The 22,283-nt window shown below is 38.1% G+C and overlaps 1 protein-coding gene and 1 non-coding gene across 2 annotated transcripts; both read right to left on the reverse strand.

Annotated features, from left to right (window-relative positions):
- Positions 1-110: 110 nt before the first annotated feature.
- On the reverse strand, positions 111-20,905 carry LOC128010394 (importin-5). Its single transcript, XM_052593017.1, has 26 exons — positions 20,741-20,905; positions 17,933-18,013; positions 14,538-14,730; positions 14,349-14,451; positions 14,135-14,231; positions 13,220-13,324; positions 12,902-13,024; positions 12,315-12,435; positions 11,957-12,044; positions 10,926-11,032; positions 10,711-10,835; positions 10,530-10,619; positions 9,227-9,400; positions 8,626-8,844; positions 7,037-7,120; positions 6,811-6,943; positions 5,792-5,913; positions 5,527-5,623; positions 4,922-5,094; positions 4,683-4,794; positions 4,037-4,092; positions 3,832-3,954; positions 3,533-3,752; positions 1,950-2,178; positions 1,727-1,868; positions 111-1,080 (listed from the first exon to the last, which is right to left on the reverse strand). The coding sequence occupies exons 1-26, from the start codon at positions 20,816-20,818 to the stop codon at positions 994-996; spliced, it is 3,282 nt and encodes a 1,093-aa protein (XP_052448977.1). The 5' UTR covers positions 20,819-20,905; the 3' UTR covers positions 111-993.
- On the reverse strand, positions 12,590-12,727 carry LOC128021312 (small nucleolar RNA SNORA84). The gene has a single exon (XR_008185524.1). It is a non-coding gene; the product is annotated as a small nucleolar RNA SNORA84 (small nucleolar RNA).
- Positions 20,906-22,283: the final 1,378 nt, after the last annotated feature.

Consider the following 22,283-nt stretch of genomic DNA (forward strand, 5'->3'; position numbering starts at 1 on the left):
ATAAGATCAAAATAATGTAACCTATGCTTTTATTTGTATTGAATTTAAGTTAACTGGATTCGAGTTTCACATATTGAGAGAATGTAGATCGCAATAAAACTGACACAAAGTTCAGCATCTCTTACAGCTTTAATACTGAAAATGTTGTAAAATGATTAACCAGGATAGATTGCATATACAAATGTTCCATGGACATGTGACAACCCATAAGCCAACTGGCTTCACATTTGTGCATTTCCTTCATAATATCAGAAGCCCTGAACCCAGAGTCCTGGTTTTCCTATGTTGTTTATTTCATTAAATGGATTAAATGAGCCAATGACAGACAATATTAGCCATAACACACATATCAGCGAAGATGGAGCAAACCGTTGCCCGTTTTTCCCAAACATCGCCGCCAGCGATCTGGACCAGCATTGAAGAGAAAACAAAAACCTAAGAAAACCCAAACAAAAAGTCAACACTATGACTGCTGCATCATCGCTCTTTCAATCAAGCTCAACCAAGTCCGAGTCCGTTCAGTCCAATCCATCGGTGAAAAGAGAGTCGGACCGACCCCTAAATCAGCTTCAGCAAGGATCCACAGACACACAAGTTGACAAAACAACTAGAACTGATCTTATAAGGGAGAAAAGCACAATTTCTACTGCAGAAATTCTTAAAGATCTATGATGGATGACGGTTAGTTTCATTTCATACCCCTAGCCCACCCCCCACGTCCACTCAAGATGAGGGTTTCTGAAGCCATTGGCCCGTTCTGAGGGGAGACACACAAACACGCATGTAGTCGCTGGACGCTTGGCCCTGCTGTTGTTGAAGACTTCGAGAGATCAGGTCCAGACGGCTCAGAGGCCCAACACAAACTCAAGTCACATGGTGGTTCTTTACTCAAAATGGAAAGGGCCGAAAATCTAGATGTGGAATTCCAGGTGTAAAGTTTATTAATCCTCAATAGATGGGCTTTTTCATAGGGTTAAGGCTTCGCTCGTTCACTCAAGCCGTGTTCAGGAGGTCCTGGATGGCCTTCTGCTGAGTCTCGTTGAGCGCTGAAACACACTGCGTCCAGAGTCCTCCAGAAACCTGAAAAAAACGGGGCACAGTCACACATTTGACATGAAAATACCATGCAAATACTACTTGGGTCAACCTAGAAGCGAAAAAGGGCTACTTTTCACACAGATGAACCAGAAATCTATGAACCATCATTAGATATACTGAAAATACATTTTATAGTCGAGAAATACATTTTGCAATAACATCTCAATTTACAAATTTGAATATTTTAAGACAGTCAATATATATATATATATATATATATATATATATATATATATATATATATATATATATATAAAATAGTATTTTGATATCTTTAAACAATTTGATATTAATAGGCATTAAATATATGTATCTACATGTAAAAACTTTTTAAATGCTAAGGCTACGTAACATGGATAAATTAGCCCTTTTATATTTAATTTATACTGAAACACAAATAAAAAAACATTTAAAATAATGCATACAATAGTAAAAAAAAAAAAAAAAAAAAAGGCCAATTTTTAACGATCTATAAGTGGCAACATAAGATAAACACTGATATTCACCTGGATAAAAAACAAAACAAAAACAAAGCTTTTCTAGGTATAAAGCATTATTTTTTTTACTGGTGTTAGTTTGCCAGCATGTAATGAAGAAGTTTGTTCATATTAAATGACATGAAACCTACTTGTACTTGACGAATAACGTTGGCCATTCGTTTGCTGCAGCCATCTTCACCTTTAATCGATTCATTCGCAACACCGTCAGCGATTATAATGAAAATCTTGGGAAGATTCGTATTGTCAGGTCCAAGAACAATGGGATTGTTACTGCGAAAAGAAATGGACAAAGTCAAATCACAAAGCTGCATTCAAAACTCCCAGAGTTCACATCAGCTAACAGACATTCACCTCTCAATGAGGTCACAGAGATAGTTGAACGTGTGGACCGCTTCCTCTTTATCCTCATTGAGTGGCAGCCAGGACAGCCAATGAGGGAGGATCTCATTGACGTTGACGCACTCTGGGCGGTACTTCATGACTTTGGCCACAGCAGAGATGCAGTTCTCCGTGGCATTGACATTTTCTTTAGCTCTGGCATCTGGAGACTGGATCACTCCAACAAGCAGAGGGACAGCCTCTGGAAAACAAAATCACAACATGCATGTAATGTATACTGCAGAATAACATGTGCACAAATTTGGGATGAACAAAAAGTTAAAGTCTGCAACTGAAATATGAAGTCTGCATGTTTTACATAAAGAATTTTTAAAAGTTCATTTGATTATTTGAAGATGAAAAACTGTTCATGTTCCATGCCTTTTATTACCATAACTTGCTAATTTGTATTAAACCATAAAATTATAAAGTAACAAAATTATAAAAACTTAAATTGATGTTAAATACATTTCATAAACCGCTTTCATGATTTCACTTAGACATGCTTTTCGCTTACTAAAATGTAAATTCAACCATAAACCAAACCCATAACCGAAAAAAAGTAATAAAAAGGGCTCTAAAATTGATTTTACAAGTATGATGAATAAATTCAAAATGTTTTTGATTACTAAAAATAGTGATGCTCGATATTATCAGAATCAGCCAATAAAGGCTTAATGTTAATATTGGCCTGATATGAGAAATTATGTGGATCTAATTTACAGATTATATAAATAACCTGCATGTCCTCAAGTTGCGCTGGCATTATGATCATGTCAGTAGCTTGGTCAGTTGTGTTTGCCTGAAGCGATGTGGTGTTTGACCAAGTACAGCAAGAGCTTAATTCAGTTATTTGATGTCATACACCGATCGGTCTGTGCAGCGTCGCTTCAAGTCGGACAAACCTATTCTTGAAGCAAACTTTTGCCTGAATGGTGATTAGATTCACCAACAGCAACAGCCTCCCTGTAAAGCTTTTTATTAACTTAAGGGGTGCTGTAGGACATCCACAGATAACATTAAGACACTTGTGTTTCTGAATAAAGCAGTAATGGCATAAAATCACTTTAAAAAAGGACAGAAGCTATAATTTACATTAATAAAAAAAACATGACATTTAGATACTGATATCTAAAATATTGTTGCCATGGCAACATTAAACTATTCTTTTCTGGTGATTGAGGCAGAAAGCATGCTTAGAATTTATTGAAACTCAACACACATCAGTATTAATGATAGAAAGACACTGGCAAAAGCTCATAAAAGGGCACAGAAGAGGAAATCTATAGCGCCACCTTTTGACAAAACTTAGGGGGTTAGTTTTAGTTACAGTCACCAAACTTTGTACATATATTGTACTCATCAAGCTGGAAAACTTTCTAATTTACAGTCTTTAGCTACTGTATGACCAACAGAAAGTCAGCTATTTTGATTTGAATATGGATTTTCGAAAAAATATAGCTGTTAATTAATGAAATTATATTTATATATATTATATTAATCATATTGGGATTATGTCCAATAACAAAGGTTGCAAGTATTAAAGGATGTCCAACCTGTGAAAGCAGGCCTGTAGTTTTCTCCTCCAAACTGAGCCATGACCCCAATGCCATAAGCAGCCGCCTGACGCACCTCCGGGCTGGTGTCACACAGCGACTGCATCATGGGCCGCAGGAAGTACTCCGCGTATTTGAAGGAAGACGGGCTGCAGTGTTCGATCACATCATCAAATATGCACAAACCCCATTGTCTGTCCGCCCAAGGTCTGTGAGGACACTAAAAAAGGAACAATACGTGGATAAAGAGTCTATAACAAGTTTCAAAACTTAGTTTAACTGCAGATCAAAGTACTTACGATCAAATTGACGAATAGCTGCAGCAGCTGCTCGAACCACGGAAGAACCTTCTCTCTGTAACTGCTGAAGATCGAGTGCAGGATGTCGGACACCTTGGTCAGGATGTAAACATCGTTGTCATCCTGAACAGATCACAAGGAGCTTCACGATTAGTGATCCAAATCAGAAAAATCACTTAGAAGAAACGTGAGATGAGCTGCTCACCTCGTCTTGTAATGTCTCCTCAACCTGCTCGTCATAGTCTTCATCTTGTCGTTTGGCTGCAGGAAACAAAAACAATGTCAAAAAAAAAGACGACACCTAATTACATTACATTTACGCATTTAGCAGACGCTTTTATCCAAAGCGACTTACAGTGCATTCAGGCTAATATCATTCAGGGCATCGAACCCTCAAACTTGCGCTTGATTACGCAATGCTCTACCAATTGAGCTACAGGAACACTTGCAACCTTTGTTAATTAGCCAATTAACAGTGCTCAAACCTACATTCAAGGAAACTTTTTTTTCAGAAAATGTGACTTCGATGAATGAGCACAATTACTATAGATTAACTTATAGTACCATGATTTAAATTAATTAGATATGCATTTTAATTACTTAAAAATAAACCGTTTTCAACACTAACCAAATCAGTATATTAGAGTGCTTTTTGAAGGATCATGTGACACTGAAGACTGGAGTAATGATGCTGAAAATTCAGCTTGATCACAAATAAAATCTCATTCAAATTGATTCACATAGAAAACAGTTGTTTTAGATTACAATTTCACATTATTTCTGTTTTTACTATATCTTCCATCATGAAAATGCAGCCTCCGAGCATAAAAAAAAAATCCTGTGCAACTCACCTTGTCTGACCTCCTGGTTTTTAAAGTGCTCCTCTAGTTTTGCTTTCAAAATGCCGCCCAGTTCCTCAAAGTGCTCGTTGTTCAGGCATCCATCTCCCATCAGCTCGATGCACTAAGAGAGATCACACTGAATCATAATGCACACAAACACTGGAGACCAGACAGCATTCTCGGCTCTAACAGTACAAACCCCCAGTGAACTGCAGAATAAACACTGACCTAGTTTACATGTGAACTACCTTTGCAAACGAGTGCATGATTTCTGACAGCACGTCCGAGTCGGGTTCGGTGCCGATGGATTTGATGAGGGCGTCACACATGAAGTGCCACATCTGTGTGAGATATTCTGGGCCTCTGACACGAGCACATTCCAGGAGGAGAGGCATCGACTCAGCCGCCGCCACACGCACACGTGAAAAACATGTTAAGGATCCTAGCAAAGTCTCAGGTGCGCGAAAAACCTTTTCTGATTAAGACTTTAAAAACTGAAACGGTTACAGTCTGAAAGCATGTCATGCATCTAGGTCATTTTTACTGATCTACTATTTTTTATATTTTTAACTAGTTCTTATTTTACTTTTTCCTTTATATAGATTAAGTATTACAAACATTTTAAAGCATTTAAATTACTTTGTGTTTGTCACTTTAATTAGTTTTAATATAGTTCCTAGTACCTATGTAGTTCTTACATTTTATTTCAGTACGTCAAGGTACACTAGAAGAAAAGAGAACCCTGTCCTGCACTCTGGTACCAGCATTAGTTATAGAACTAACACTTTGTCCATTACACAGCAAGATCATACGGAACAGAAGTGATAAGTGATTATGGTCTCATGAAGGATATCATCATGGAAGTAGAACTTCAGCAGAGGAACCATGAGCTTGACCACTTGCTCCGTGTACTCAACAAAACCTTCCTTCAGCTCTTTAGCATAGCACACCTGAGGAACCGCAACAAACAAAACATTTCATCATCATACATTTCTGATTAATTTATTTTAAATGCATTGTTTTCCCATCTAAATTTAATAAGGAAATGTGATGGTTCTGGAATTTTCCAAGCTCTTTGGGGGAAAAAAAGGGCTCTTTGGGGTGGACTGCCATCTCACCAGCATCTGGCACGCTGTGGCTTTCTCCTCCAGTCCTGCGGTCTTGATGCCAAAACTCTGTTGGTCTCCAAGATTCACAAACTCCCAACCATCATCTTCGGACATGTTCTCCATGTCCTGAGCTGTAGGAGTCAGACCAAAAAGTGTTACACAAACTCACTCAAATGAGTGCAGAAGAGCCAAATGCTACCAAGCGAACACTATTACAATAACATTAAGTGCAAATCTAGAAAAAACTAACAAAAGTTACAAAATATAGAAATAGCCCACTGATTTAATTACTACAACTACATTTTTATTGTCTATTATAATAATTATAACAGGCTATTATAGTCTAACATATGACTTCTAAAATTGTCTTTTAAGTGTAAAGTCCCCCTGTAGCAAATCCATGAGTTTTTGTAAGAAAAATATCCAGATTTCAAACGTAATACACTCTCACTTCTGCTGACTGTTGGGTAGCGGAAGATGAAGACGTATGCATCATGCGCATGTCTCTGGGAAATGTAGGAGCAAAGGAAATCGAAAATGCTCAGACATTTTTCTTTACAAATCCTCGTTTTGTGCTTCTAATTCGTGACCAGCAGTTCTGTTCTCTCTCCGCACTCGTCACAAACCATACAGCGCTGAAGCTGGTTCCCAACAGTCAGCAGAAGTGAGAAAATAAATAAACTAAAATCATATAATGTTTGAAATATGGATATTTATCTTACAAAAATTTATGGATTCTCTAAAGGGGCCCTTTATTCACTCCCCGGAGCAGTGTGAGGGAAGTTTTATTACAGATAACTTTATTTCACATCTTCTGAACGATTAACAAACACCCACTTACCCCCATTGAAAGTCTTAGAACTAACCCCTTTAAAGTAGTTGTAAATTTAAACCAATATTTCTATTTAAACAACAAAAACCATGGAAGACAGAATAAAACACAATATTTCTCTTATGTACAAATACATGCATTTAATGCACCGGAAGACTGCTGCCTAAAACGCAGCTTGTGTAGAAAGATCTCTCACTATCAAGAAGGGCCACTTCAGGTTTAATGGAGGCAGTCTTCATCAGAGGGCCCATCACCACAGGCAGGTACTGCTGAAACTCCTTCCCCAGGATCTTACACATGCGCGCCCAGGCAGAGATCATGTAGGAGATCTGAAGGCACAAGACAGTGGCTCAAACACACAATAAGAGAAAGGCAACTTTTGAACTCGGGCGCTATGATATGCTCAGCTGGTGTTTGCTGACCTGTGGATCATCGTCCTCCAGGTCATTGAAATCAGTCTGTGTCTTCAGAAGAAGCTGCATCACAGCTGAAGCATCCGGCATGAACTACAAGAGAAATCATGTAAAAGGGTTAGATGGAAACAAATCAGGTTTTTACTAGTGCAGTCAATTGAGTCCCCTTCCTGCTGGCTGCTCCAGAAGTTTTGGAAACCACTGCATTTCAGAGACATGTTCTTAAAGGTAACTCATTTAACAAATACTTGCATGCATTCACATTTTTAAAGCAGCTTTAAATCACCTTTTTGATAACTTCATGACTTAACTGACGACAGAACTAGTTTCTTTCGCTCTTTGATATGAAATGATACAGGCTACAGCACGTGTCGCCGCATCTGAAGAGCATGTACTACGAGCACAGTTCAACAGCTGACAAGTTCACTATTGTTCTGCAGAAGCGCCCTCGTGTACCATTTCTGTACTCATTTGACTCACGCCTGACTCTGAGGGGAAGTTGAGGTGCGTGTCGGAGAAGTTCCACATTTATTGTGATCATAAAAGACGTTCTGCATCTAAAACAATTCTTGTAAAAAATAAAATAAAAAAAAACAGCAGCTGTGTGTCCAGGGTGGCCAACACTAGCTCCACCCCTGCGTCAAGGGTTATATTTGTAATGTGCATTAAAAAAATAAAAAAAAGATTTGCCTGTGTTAGCATGCCAATTTTGGCAGAACTAGTTTCTACAAAAACAAACTTCTTGTTCAAAAGCGACCACACTGGTGACTTTCCATTCAAAAGAATGTAGTTAGCATAAGCACAGGACTAAATGGGAAGCATTCACTTACCCTTACTAGTGTAATTATACATTTAAATACGGAGTAATATTAATTAACGTACTTACTAGAGGATTGGAATTTGGTTTAGGGTTAGTTGCATGTAATTATGCAGCATTTTCTATTATTACCAAGTTCACTGTAAAATAAATAAATTTTACTCAATTTATCCTTTTAAATAAAAATAAGTGGTTAAGCAGAACAATTTTATTTGGTAGAATAGTAAAATTAATTTCTTTACAGTCCTCTAGATGGCGGTGTTGAGTACTTTTTCTGGTGAGTTTTTTTTTTTTTTTTCAAATAATCGAGTTTGCCAGGTGCATACAATGTTTTTGACAGGCTTTCACAAATGTTGGTCAGTTTGTCTGCTTGACAATCTTATTTTGCACTGCAGTAATAAAACTGAAGGGAGAACAAATGGAGAAATCTTTCCAAGTTAAAACAGATGTTGCCAGTTGGAAAAAAGTTGCCCTTTGGGGATAATTTGGAGTTGGAAAAAGGTAATAACTTGCAATACGTCACAGAATATTGCAATATTTAAAATTACAATAATATTGTTTTGTGACTAGTATCTTGATAATGTGATACTGTATCGTGTGGTCTCTGGTGATTCCCACCCCTAATAAATAATCGCTAAATCCAATTATTGGTCAATTTCTAAAAACAAATATATACATAGTCACACATACTTTTTTTTACTTAAAAAACTCCTTAATTTACAAGAAAATTAAATTAAAGAACATTAAAAACTGACTAAAATAAAAAATTGAAAAAGCGCACCTTGTCTTTGCCCACAGCCAGGCCGATCAGGCTGATGCACTCAATGGTCTTTCCTCGCAGCAGGCGAAGCTCCTTCTGAACAGCGTTCTCTACAATGTGTTTGAGGGAGGGCATGAACAGATCGTAATAGGGCACAAACTTCTCCTCTGCAGTGTCAGCCACCGAGGCGATGGACGTCACGACCTGCTCGAGCACCAGTTTGGTGCCTTTCTGGATCAGCTGAAGAATAAAACCCAACATTAAACTATTAACTCGCCACCATAAACCACACCCAGAACAAACCAAGTGTCAAACACTGCATGCAGAGAAGTCTTCACACTTTCAGATCAACCACACAATTCCACAACACCTCCTAACATCTGAATTAAGGGTCAGTTAAATTTCAATTCAGCAATCTTAAATGAAACTGCATTCATTCCTGAATTGAAGTTGAACGGACTCGAATACAGATCAAACTAAAATCTCACCGCGTTAGTTTTGTGCACCTAACAGAAGAGAAAACACATGAAGAAACTGCGGTTCCCACAAAACAAACACTTTGCAAACACTCCCTTTAACCAATCCAACAAATCAAATGAAAGCGACAGGAGGGAGCACACACCTCCTGGAGTTTGGCGACCATGATGACATGCAGGTGCTGGACAAGACTGTCCAAATAGGGGATGAGCAGGGTTTTGGGACAGTCCTCAGTGAAGTTAATGAGGGCGGCTGCTGCGTGGGCCTGGACGCGAGGGTTTGTCTGATCCTCCATGGTCTGCAAGAGCGCAGAGATCACCTACAGAAGAAAAAAAACGAATGACTGGCGAGATACAAAAAGAAAAATCCAAAAGCTTTAAAAGGATAGTTTCCACAAACACTTAAAAATGATCAGGCTCTTTAAACTTCAAGATAGACTGGCTTCCTTGTCTATGACTGGCTCATTCAGATATTTGAAGACCTTTCCATGCCACACACTCAATCCGACCCTGTTATTCTCTTTCAGTTCCTCGATTATTATTATTATTATTAGCAGTATAGTCATAAGTAAATAGATATAGCCAGCGGTGTACATAAGTGGTCCGCAGGCGTGCCCAAAATAAGAAAAATGCGTTATATAAATGTTCTGACAGCGCATTTGCGTAACGAAATGGTTGACAGCTTAATACACAATCACCATTTTAGATCACAAACTGTACTTATAAGTTTTATTTTCAACCTGAAAGCATAAATTTAGGCTATGCATTAAAAAGAAGGGTTTGTTTTCAAAGCACAATGCAAAACTGTGACATTCATCCACTGACGCTCTTTAATCAGCAGCGGAGATAAATCCAGAAGCGTGTATACTTACTTTCCGGCAACCTGCCAAAATAAAAGCCTGCTGATTTTAAGTTTGAATACGATGAAAACGCTTTTATTTATTTTTTTAGACTCTTTTATCCAAAGCGACTTAAAATTGGGGAATACATAAAGCGATTCTTCTTAAAGAGGCAAACAAAGATAATAGTAAATTAGCATTATATTTTTTTTTAAGTTTACTATAAAATAAATGTATTTGTATTTAATACTAGGACTAGTTATATTTAAAGGGTCACGCTATATGCAGTGTGAGGACCAAACCAAATCTCCAGGTTCTCTTATGAGAGCCAGGCTGAAAAAATTATGTGCACCTCTAAATATAGCACTGAAACGGTCACATTTGACCCATAACGCAATACACAAGATATTAGATTTACACTTATTCATTCATTTAGCAGACGCTTTTATCCAAAGTGACTTACAGATGATAGACTTGTGAAAAACTCTTCCTTTCTTCTGTTAAAATGATCCAACTACTTTAGAAGACTTCTGAAGTGCACTGCTATGGATTTTATGAACAATGGTAAATAACTGCATTTGTAGAAAGATAAAGGAATACCAAGTAATACCTTGTCGTGGAATTTTTTCTGGAAGGTAGGGGCGAAGTCTGTGGCCATCTGTCCAATAGCATTACAGGCGGCGTAACGAACCCGGGGGTGCTGAAGGGGTTTAGCATGAGGCTCAGTTTAGAGTCTATACTATAATCAAAACACATAAAGTTGAAGTGCTGTTATTTATGGGCTCTCTTACCGGATCCTGACAGAAGAGCAAAACGAAGCTGACGATCTCATTCAGAATGGCCTCCATCTGTTGATGACAGCCCTCGCCAATAGCAGAGAGCGCCATCAGACCAGCGTGCCTATACTTCCAATCAGCTGCGAAGAAAAGAGAAATACATTTAAACAATTTTTTTTTTTTATAAAACGAAAAAAATCACGAAAACAAATCCTGCTGCATCTACTCACGGTTCTGCAACATCTGCATGATGTGCTGCTTGATCATGGGAAGGACAATCTTTCCTCCGAGACCACATGCAATCCTATCCAGAGCGCTTTCACCAGCAACAGCATTACTGAACAGAAGCAGAGGCCAGAACGAGTCGGATCACACTTTTAAATGATCGATTATCAGAAACCGTGAAGCATTACTGACAGGCATTTCAAAGCAATAATGCCACACTCCATTACAGCAGGTTTTTATAATCTAAACAAGTCTACACAAGTTGAATTGTATGAAAATACAACTTCCATCACGTTTTATTTTAAGATACATTTGGATACTATTATAGTTTATAAGTAGGGCTGTGTGATATTGAAGAAAAATGCGATACCTTGTTAAATAATGCAATATTCGGGTTCACGAGAACAAGACTTAGACTTTTATTAAAAGAAATCCTCAATGATGTAATGTATAGGGAGAATGTGTAATTGAACTGAAAAACAAAATGCTAAAAATATAGGTGCATTTTGAAATAAACTTGTACTATAAACATTTTAATTTTATGCATTAATAAACATGTAAACGCTGCACAAATTATAAATGTTGTAAACAAAAATAAAACACAAATATCCCTTTGAAGAGGAAGTAAATCAGTCAGTTTTAAGGTTTTACTTTTCCATTAAAAAAAAAAAAAACGAAAACAAGACTTCATATCTTATTTTGAACCTCACGTACATCTTTATAGGAAGTTTAGATAATTGTATTAGAAACCAAGACAAAAATAAAATGCGGGATATTCATTTTTGCAGTTCATGCAACATTTAACATCATGACTTTCAAAATCTAAGACTTAGCTCAGATTTAATTTGAGGAAGAGCAAATTAAGACTTAAAGACCCTCGGAACATTTTTTACTTTTAGAGATGGGAAATTACCAGCATGTCAGTTAACCAGCCCTGAAGAAAAAAAACTGAATGGTCAATTTTGTATGAGCACACATTGACTGCTCCTCCCCTGAAAATGACTGATTATACCTCTTATGCAAATATTAAACTCACCTATCAAAATCATCATCTTCTAGTTCATCAGCCATGGCCCACTCCTCATCCTCCTCCAGATCCACCATCATGCTCAACATCTGAGGTACTGAACACATTTACATGCCAAATTATTAAACCTCACAGCAGCTGGCCATTTGGCATTCAATGGTTAAGCACTACACAACTGCAAGTAATTAGCATCGCTATCAACCCGACTTCATTTTCATTGCTGTTGAAAGTCATTTTTTACTTGACGAAACACTGAAGCAAAACAAAAATGCATCAAGTTGTAAAGTTCAACATGCTTTAAGAAAGACACATTTCACTTTCATTAGCTTTGCCTCTGGTAATTAGCTTTGTAACATATGAAGCGTACCACTCTGAGCAACAATGTTGGTGTGTTTTCTCAGCATGGCAGCAGCAGTTTCAGACAGTGTGACGATGACTTCCAGAGCCAGCTGCCGTTGCATGTTCGTAAGATTGGTGTCTGCGCACAACTGAAGAGGAAAAAAACAATGTAAATGGAGCATAATGATCATGATTCTGCATTTGACAATTGATGAAATATCACATGGTTTAAATGAGTCTGTGTATCATTTACACTAAAGCAGGACATGGTTTTAGTCTTAAGATCATTATGACATGCCCATAACATGTTTCTGCGACCGGGCTGTGGAAGGTGCACAGGAATGGCAACTTCCAAGCATTGAATTGCAGAAATCAATTTGTGCCTGTCAGATAAAACCTCAAGAATCAGCACAGACAAGCTGCCTCAAGGAACCACCAGGCACATAATTGCACTTTTTTTTCTTCATATCTATTTTTTTCATATATTGGAAAAAATTATATGAAATTAAACAAACCCAGCCGAAGCATGCACATTGAATGCCCCTCTTTCTTCACATAATAAAATATTCCCCACTACTGCTCGAGAAAGCGTAACCGTTTTATATGTTGGCTCACCTTCAGGCTCAGTTGGAGAGTGGCTTCCAGGTTTGGTCTCAAGTATTTGGGGGCCGTGTCTGCAATCTCCACCAATGACTTCAGCACCGAGTCATCACCACGGTAACAGGACTCATTTACCGCCTGATTGGAGACAGAGTTAATATGCATGCCATCCTCTGCCCCTATGGTTCTTCAGTGTGAACTTGGTGAAAAGGCACATTTCAAAGCACCACCACAGAGGGGGGACTAGTGAGCACACTTTAATCATAAAACATCAAGTGACTGAATGGCAGATGTGCAGGTTACGGAGTAAAGGTGTGGTTGGGCGTTCTTCACCTGTAGGATGCCAGGAAGAAGATCTGAGAAGTGTTTCAGCAAGGCTGTGTTGCCCTCATTGGACAGGATAAAGGATGAAGCTGCACGTGCAGCCAGGGTTCGAATCTGGGAAAAAAAAAAAAAAGCAATTTAGTTACAAAAAATTGATAGGTGCAATATTTAACTGCAAGTTTAAATGTACACTAAGCAATACTTGAAAAATGCTTTTGATCACTGTGTCGGGCCGAGTCCCAAAACACACGCTGACAATCAGCATTAAGGGCTGTGTCTAGTAATGAAAGAGAGGAGGAGAGTGCACAGGACCGATATTAGCAGATCGACTATAGATAGTGAGAGATTAATAAAAATATACAAATTGAAAGAGGAAATTGTTGGAGGAACAAAACATTAAAAAGAAGGTTTATGATCAGGCAAGAGGAAAGACCCGCGTAAATAACAGTACAGCTTTCCAGCGGTGGAGAGAAATAAGTGTACGTGTGGGGCGGAGTTATCAAAATATAGGCGTACACCTGCTGGGGTGTGGGCGTGTCTGTTTTGGTGATTTTAAATGTCAACATCATTTGACAATTCACTTAGTGCACCTTTTACATACTCAAGACATGTTTTAGTCAACATATACATATGTATTGAGATAGATATCAAAAACTCAAAGCAGCTTGTTGTAATCCCTACCAGATGTTTTTGAAGTCCTTACACAACCACCCCCTTAAGACCTCAGTTTTTTCTTCTGATGGTCAAAATAAATAAGGAATGTTGGTAGCCAAACTGCAGCCATTAACTTCCTTGTTACACCCCCCCCCCCATACTATGGAAGTCAATGGCTACTGTCAACTGTTTGGTTACAAACATTCTTCAAAATCTCTCCTCACTGGAGGGTGATTATTTTTGGGTGTACTACACCTTTAAGACACTGACCTGTGGGTTTTCCTGATCCTGCATACACTGAACCAGCATACGCTTGATCACTTCCAGATAATGCTGCTGCTGATTGCCAAAGATACCTGGGAAGTTCCTGTGATGAAACAGGTCAGAAACAGAATTCAGAATGTACTTTTACAACAAACTTGTCCTGAATCAGTTTTTAGGAAGCAACTGAAATTGCAGTTGCTTAAATGTAAAGTTCACGGACCAGAAAATGTGCAGTGCCGATTCTCGGAGGTTGACGTCCTGAGAGTTGACCGAATCAAACAGGAACTTGAGGATCTCTGGCCACTGATTATTTCCGTCATCATCTTGGAACAAAAACACAAGGCATTAGTTCACATCGACTCTGAACACAGTGTCTGAACCGAAATGTGTTAACCAAGAGTTGACTGACCGATAAGATTGCGAGTGAGCTCTGCAGCAATATCGCAGACCTTCTTGCGGATGTTGGCGGAGCCTTCAGACTGGATTCCAGCGAGCAGCTCTGTCTTGATGGCCGTCTGCAAGTCGATGGTCAGGCTGGGATAGACCTCCTCAAAAGATGAGGAGAGCAGGCGCCGCAACAGCACAGCTGCCATCTGCTTAACCTGTGGAGAAACATTTAAGAGTTGGACACCATTTTTCCAAATATGTGCTTTGTATATAAAGCCAATTTGAAATGTGGGACTTAAAGTTTAAGGAAAACAAGTAGATGAACCGCTAAAGGGAAGTTTACAACTACAGGGCTGACTAATGACTGCAGTTCCTGTCCAGGTGGAGACTGTCAACAATAAGCCTCTAGAGAGCATCTTGGGAGATATTTTACAACAACAACAACAAAAATTCCATTATGCCATCCTATAAATTATGATCTAGTAATTTATCACATTTCACAACGGGAGGTTCATTGGGGGTTTCCCGCTTTTACTCACTTCATTTTTAAATAGCTTGTAAGATACACAAAGTTTAAATGCGTAAAACAAAAATTTGCATACACGGTGGAACTAAAGAAATATATATTTAAAAAAAAAAAAACTTACGATCATCTTTGATACAGCAAAACACTTCTAAAAATCCAAAATTTTCTCAAACAGGCCAGTTGCATTTCAAAACTAAATTTTACCAGCATCAAGACAAGTGGATTATATTGCCATTCCAACCAGATTTCAGCATAGCGGAAAACATGAACAGAATCGCATAATCCAGTCATAAAAACAGAACTGACAGTTTAACGCGAAATGTCACGGAATAACATTTGAGTAAAGGTAGATCATAACACTTAAATCAAATCACGATATGGACTAGTATCTGTAAATATTAAGCCGCAAAAATTTAAATGAATCCGGCATGTTCTGTAGGTCTCGGTTAATGAATGGCGCAGATGCGTGGTTTCATTTACTACACACTGAAGGATTTCATCGTCTGTCGTCTCACTAAATGAGGACTTAAGAACTGCTCGGAGAGTCACTTCATGAGCATTTAACCATTTGATTCGAGTAAAATCAGCATATCACATACACAGAACTGTAAATGTATTAAAGGCAACCCGTCAAAAGTCTGGTTTGATTTGAAGACATCGTGCCCATTTCAGTAGAATGTACACAGCCTACTACTGAAATGAAACAAACATTAGGCCTATTTCTACAGAAAAATCACAAAATTTTCTCCATGTTTTAATTTTAATAGGAAATCCCCTTTGATTGCCAAAAAATTAAGTTTGCTCAATTAAAACAAATGAAATTAAGGGGGTCCTATTAGGCTCTTTTACAAAGTCTTGATTTTGTTTTGGGGGTGTGCTAGAACATGCTCTCATACTAGATTGTTAAAACATTTTTCACATTACAACACCTCGCTCTCCCCAGTCTGGCATGAACTGCTGGAATAGATCCTGCATCAAATGAGGGCCCGCTTTCTGAAATATGAAGTGTGCTGTGATTGGTTAGCTGGGCCAGTGTGTGTTGTGATTGGCAGCACTCAACACCTGGTCGAAAATGTCATGTCCTTTGCTATAGCTGCCTGCAAGTTTCAGTGTAAATTACATCAAAATAAAATTTTTGTGTAATTAAAATTTGTAACCAAGTTAGTCTGCCTTGGGAAACTTGTGACTAGAGTGTCTCAGAGAAAGCAACGAGTGTTATCGCAGTGTCTAATGCAACTTAACCAGATCTCGTCCCACTTATCAAGTTTGAGAAATCACAAATCCTGGAAAACGTGCAAAATGGTCCAAACAAGTTGTTTGTTGTAGTTTTTTGAAAAGGTGATTATTGTTAAATAAAATATCTCCTTTTGAATTGGACTTTGAGCTCTGTAACTTTGCAGATCTTATGCTCAAACATTACAAACTAACTAAAGTACGAAAATGTATACTTTATGATTTTAATTAATTAGATATGCTTGATGAATAACACAAACTTAAAAATTAGTTGAGAAATTCAAATGGAAAAAAAACAGAACCCAGAAAAAATGTAAACAGAAAAAAAAAAAAAACTGAATTTTGACAAAACTGATTTCATAGGGCCCTTCATATCCATGGTCTTGTCAGTCTCACCTCACTCTTCTGGTCCATCAGCTCGATTCACTCTCCTCGTGATAAAAGAAATCTGACTCCTGCTGCTGAACTGTGATGCGACTGATTTTAGGCACGCTGCATTAAGCATCCGCATTCAGTTTTAAAGTTTTTAATTCTAGTGTCTGTTCTCTAACCAAACTAATTACAAAAAAAAAAGTAAAAAGATGGTGGGGGCAGTGGGCAAGCATTGTAACCACAGTCAACATCCTATAAAATATTTACATGTTTAGAATACAAATACTAAAAATGTAGATTCATTTTGATTTAAAAAAAACAAATGCTAAACAAACATTTAACAAGACTTTTAGCAGATTCTTTTATCTAAAGCAAATAACAAATGAGAACAATGGAAGCTAAATCAATAAGAGCAATATGCAAGTGCTATAACATGTCTGTTAGCTTAATGCAGTACACATAGCAAGGTTTTTTTATCATAAGGAAAACGGATAATAGGAAAAGAAAAGAGCAAGCTAGTGTTAGAGGCCTGTTTTTTTTGCTTTTATTAATTTTATAATACAGAAAAACAGATACAAAAATATTAGAGAACCTACTGTTAGTTTATGTTTTTAAAGAAAATTAGCAGTAAGTAAATAGAGGGCAAGTTTATATATATTCATTTTAATTGCACTTAAAAAAAGAAATTTTACAGAACAGATGTACAAATAATATTGTGGCTGATCTAATTTCTTTAGTGGCACACTTCACTCAGAAACACGCTGTGAATATTTGATTAAATCCAAGCCTGTAATTTGTTTCAATGATTGAACGTGCAGCCCAACCACAAATCAACTACAAATTCTGGAACAATAGCTAACACAGCTATCTAAAAGAGGTTTACCGATGGTTAAGTGTGTTCTTGTAAGCCCAAAACTTCAACTATAACAAGCTTTGGACCAGTGCAGGGTAGTCTGAAAAAGTTGCTGGTCTCATCGAGCGATCGGTTGTTCCAGAAACCAAATTGAACCCTAACATAAACATATGTCCAGTCTGAACAACGCCAGTTTCCATTTAACCTTGCCCACTCTCGGTCAGCACAACATTGCTACTTAACTACTAATAACATCTTGAACACCACAAGACAAATGGCACACCATCAGACCCTGAGAGAGCAGAAATGAGGCATAATGGAGTGTGTAAACAAAGCCCTTTCTGCCATTCATACCGTTTTAAGACTATGCATCTCTAAATGGATGCCTGGAATAAATATTACAGTGCCGATGACAGTAAACAGACTCTCATACCTCCTCGGCAGCGGATGCATCGCGGATGGCCTGTAGTAAAAAGGTGATCTTCGTCTGACCTGGGATGGTGTCATACGCTTCCTACAAGGGCAAAAGATGAAGTTAATGAGTGGCATCACAGTTTATACATATACATGGTTGTAAGACCTTTTAAGACCAAGTAAAGAATAATACAAAATAAACTAAAAGGAACAAGATATCAGTGTTTACTCCCAATTTTTATTGACATTTACTCATTTCCAAACCTGTATGAGTGTCTGTCTTCTGTTGAAAACAAAAGGAGATATTTTGAAGAATGCTGGTAACTAAATAGTTGCCAGTAGCCATTGATTTCAATAGCATTTTTTTTTTCATACTGCTCTTGACTGAATTCCATATGACTTTCATAGTAAGTGATTTTCTTTGTCTTTTGTTCCTTGATTAACATGACAGACAGCAGCATGAATACTGGGCAGCAGTTTCTTTAGGAGTTTCCATGGAGCCAATATACTGTTACACAACACACGTTCTCTCTCAACTATTTAAGGCACTGTCCCAAATGGCACCCTTAACCCTCACAGTCTTCCTCTGAGTCCACACTTTTGTGACGCAATGCCACTTTGACTGTCGGGTAGAAGTCTGCTGTGGTGCTCGCCCCCAGAAGTGCTGATCGAGGACACATAACGGCCGCACTGGGTGCTCAAGAGCACCCTTTTGAATGCCAAAATGGCGAATGGGACACCCTATGGTCTCATGAACACGTGCACGTCCATTTAGGAACCTTTCCAACAATATATAGTGTCGTGATTAGATTAGGATTTAATTGTAATATAGTGAAGTAAACATAGGCGTCCCACTGAGGGGACATGTCATTGTTAAGAGGTTAAGGTCTTAATTTGTTGAGTTGAAACCTGCAGAAACCCTGTACAATACAGAAATGTTTTAATCAGAAATTATTGCAGCTTGAAAAGCAATAAAATAAATTCACTCTGTTCACACAGGAGGTGGAACGAGACCAACTTAGCCTCTTTAGGATGTTCATTTTGCATGAGTCAACAGAATATTGGAGTCAGTTTACAAGTGACAAATGTAGCTTTTCTGGGATGAATGGTGCAATGGGAATGTGTAATCAAAACAAGGACATCACACACACCTTTACTCGGGTGTTCACATCAAAGCTTTTGGAAACTTAATTGCAATAATGTAATAGGACTGTCAGACATAAGAGTGACATCACAGCTGATTTCTGGGGGCCATTTGGCCCTGATCACGCGTGAGGGTCTGAGTCAGTTTCCGCTGAGCATTAGCGGCAGGCTGGTCATGTATTGTCTTTGCTAAAGGAAAGTGCTGACCGACGGCAGAGATGAGCGATAAGACCCAATGACCCGTCCTGATCCACATGAGCTCAGGTCTGATCTCCCCACAGATAACAAAAGACTAGTCTGAACACGTGCCAAAGAGATCCCAGTTTGGGGTGGAGGGGTGGGGGGTTGAATTTCCCGCGAAATCTGGGGCCCTGGCGATCATCCACGCGAAAATGAGTTTATAAGTGCGTAGAGAAACATTTTGAAAGCATATCCCTGACCCAAATCCAAAGTGTTTCCATGACATGACAGTATGAATGGGCATCGTTTGTGATCAGCTCATCTCATCGCGTGAAGAAGGGTGTAAAGTTACGGTTTAAGGAGTGAAATACAAGACTCTTCACAATAGCGACGATTAGGAGTTTTCAAATATTCATTATTCTAAGAAATGTAGTTTGATTATCGCGTTGCTTGTCGAGGGGAGTTCAAATCAAGTACAAACCATACGACGTACAAATAGACTGTAATTTTGTTTGTGCGGTCAGCGTTCGTCACTTTGACTAGCATCTCTCGAAAAATAAGACGCAAATGTGACTCGTTGACATACAAAACCCTTTGGAGAAGTGAAAGGTCGATTTAACGACCCGTTTAAGTAGCTCAAGCCGATCTGAGCAACACCGGCGCCCGGTTAACAGCGTCACCGCAACCGCGGCTCGAATCATGACGCAAAAACAGTAACGTAGAGCAGACATTCAAGATTAAGCTAAAAAGAAAATGGATAAGGTGTTTATATATCCGAGATGAAACACAAAACCGTATATAACGCCATGTTTGTAATGTTAGGCCACGTTGATACGCAACACGACAGTATCCGACTCACAAATGAATCGTTCGTTTGAGTCGATTCGTTAAAGTGATTCGGTCGAACTGAGGGTTTGGCTGACTTCTAAATTCAAATGTTTTTGTGTTTGTTACATCTGCAAAATCTGCATATGACAAATTAAGATTAGATATGACTGTACGCTTTTCCGAATTCAGTCCTTGTTAATCACTTTCGTGTAGAGTGAAGTGTGGGGAGACTTCTAAACATCGTAATATTAGTAAACCGGTAACAATTTGGTTAATATTTGTAACTCCCTAGTTACAATCTCAATTAAATCTTATTCAAATCGAACCAATATATCGGAATCAAATGAGAATCATTTTATCCAACTGTAAAACAATTTAATCACAAGTAAATAAAGCAAACAAAAAAGTAGTAATATATTTATCATATACATTTCATAAAATTAAAGATCCAAACGAACAACTCGGCATGCGGACTCAAAGAATAGAATAATTAGTTTCCGGAATCGACTCTTTGAAAAGATTCGAAGCTGCATAACAGCAGCGCGCGCTTCACACATGTGCTGGGCCAGAGCGAGGCTGAGCGGCCCGCGCTAAAACTGCGAGCCAAGCAAGAGACAAGTAGGTTAGATTCCCCGTCATACATCAACACAAAGCGGTCCAGAGTCGACTTTCATACCTCAGATTGCTTCCTGACGGTGTTGTCAGGGCTCATCAGGTTGCTCAGTAAGAGGTAGAACTGCTGCTGCTCCGCCATCGCTGCTGGACTCAGAAAGAGAGACGAGCGAATGAAAGCCGGCAGAGGAAGCGACCTCTGACACCGGGCGGAATGAACGGAGAACCGTGATTGGTTCGTGACGCTGTGTCTCTGCACCGCTGAGTGGCTAGGGCTTCTGACTGAGATTTAATGATTGGTGCATCTGGTGCGTTGGGCTGTCAATCACCATGACGCACATATACTTCAGCTCCCAAGTTGTAGAACGCGGGTAAAATTTTAGTGGGCGGGGTCAAGACGAATGTAATAACGTCATTGCAAAATAAGTCCGACTTTAAACGCGGGAAATTATCGGTCATTTTTCAAATGTATTGTAGTTAAAAATTATGGTATATTAGAGCACAATCATTTGGGTTGGACTTCATGAGTTTTTAACGTTGAATTATGCTGATGTATACAATCCGTTGGAAAACCACAGAAGCCGACCACGCTGCACTTTCCTCTTCACATACACTCTGGAAAATTGAAGTAAATACCAAATTGAAAAGATGAATTACTCAAAGACACTCGTATAGTACATATTAAAAGCCTTTAATTAACTGGACTTAGTCATTCAATTATTAAAAGTGTGGACACACTTACATTTTTCAAACTAATCTTATAAAATTAGTAAGTAATCATCGAAGACAGCTGGTTGATCAGAGAGAGTGGTTAAGACTCCTCTTTGTACCAAACATTACTGATCAATTGAATTTAAAAAAAAAAAAAAAAAAATGAATTCAATCTATAGAGAGATTTAATGTTTTTTTTTCTTCTAATAATTTACATTTTCATTTGTAATCAAAATAAGCACCTTGCTAATCATATTAAATTATGACCAGAACATGACATATAGGCTAGATTAGACGTTCAATGTATAGTAAGTACATTTTATTTACATAGCACATTTAACCAGCGAAGCTATCTGACATTTGGTTGATGTATCAATACTCAATACATTTCTAATGTTTTAAAGTTTTCTCTTGAGGTTTTGGGTTCATGTGCATGTGTTAAAATATGATATTTTATCATATTTATTAGACATGTTCAATGTATCAATATTCAATACATTTCTAATGTTTTAAAGTTTTCTCTTGAGGTTTTGGGTTCATGTGCATGTGTTAAAATATGATATTTTATCATATTTATTAGACATGTTCAATGTATCAATATTCAATACATTTCTAATGTTTTAAAGTTTTGTATTGAGGTTTTGGGTGCACGTGCTAAAACAAGATATTTTATATTTATGCATCCCTGTGCAATGTGATTGCATTGTTTTCTAAAGTTTGCCACGCTGAGAAGGACACTGTTAAAGAAAAAAAGGGCCAAATTTTTTTTAAATAAATAAAATTACATTTAATTGGCCACAAGAGGGCGCGAGAGGAACTCGATGACAATCTCCAGAGACACAAGCCGTAACTTCAACAACTATTTGTTCTCTTCAAAATGTCACAGTCTCATCTGT

This window comes from Carassius gibelio, chromosome A1 (assembly GCF_023724105.1).
Source record: "Carassius gibelio isolate Cgi1373 ecotype wild population from Czech Republic chromosome A1, carGib1.2-hapl.c, whole genome shotgun sequence".
NCBI lineage: Eukaryota > Metazoa > Chordata > Actinopteri > Cypriniformes > Cyprinidae > Carassius > Carassius gibelio.

Excerpts from the sequence above, each read along its gene's own strand:
- LOC128010394 (XM_052593017.1), bottom strand. The coding sequence starts at position 20,818 with ATGGCGGAGCAGCAGCAGTTCTACCTCTTACTGAGCAACCTGATGAGC. Across the intron at positions 18,014-20,740 it reads CCGTCAGGAAGCAATCTGAG|GAAGCGTATGACACCATCCC; the intron begins GTATGAAAGTCG and ends TTGCCCTTGTAG. Across the intron at positions 5,095-5,526 it reads GAAGTTCTACTTCCATGATG|GTGTGCGTGTGGCGGCGGCT; the intron begins ATATCCTTCATG and ends CATGTTTTTCAC.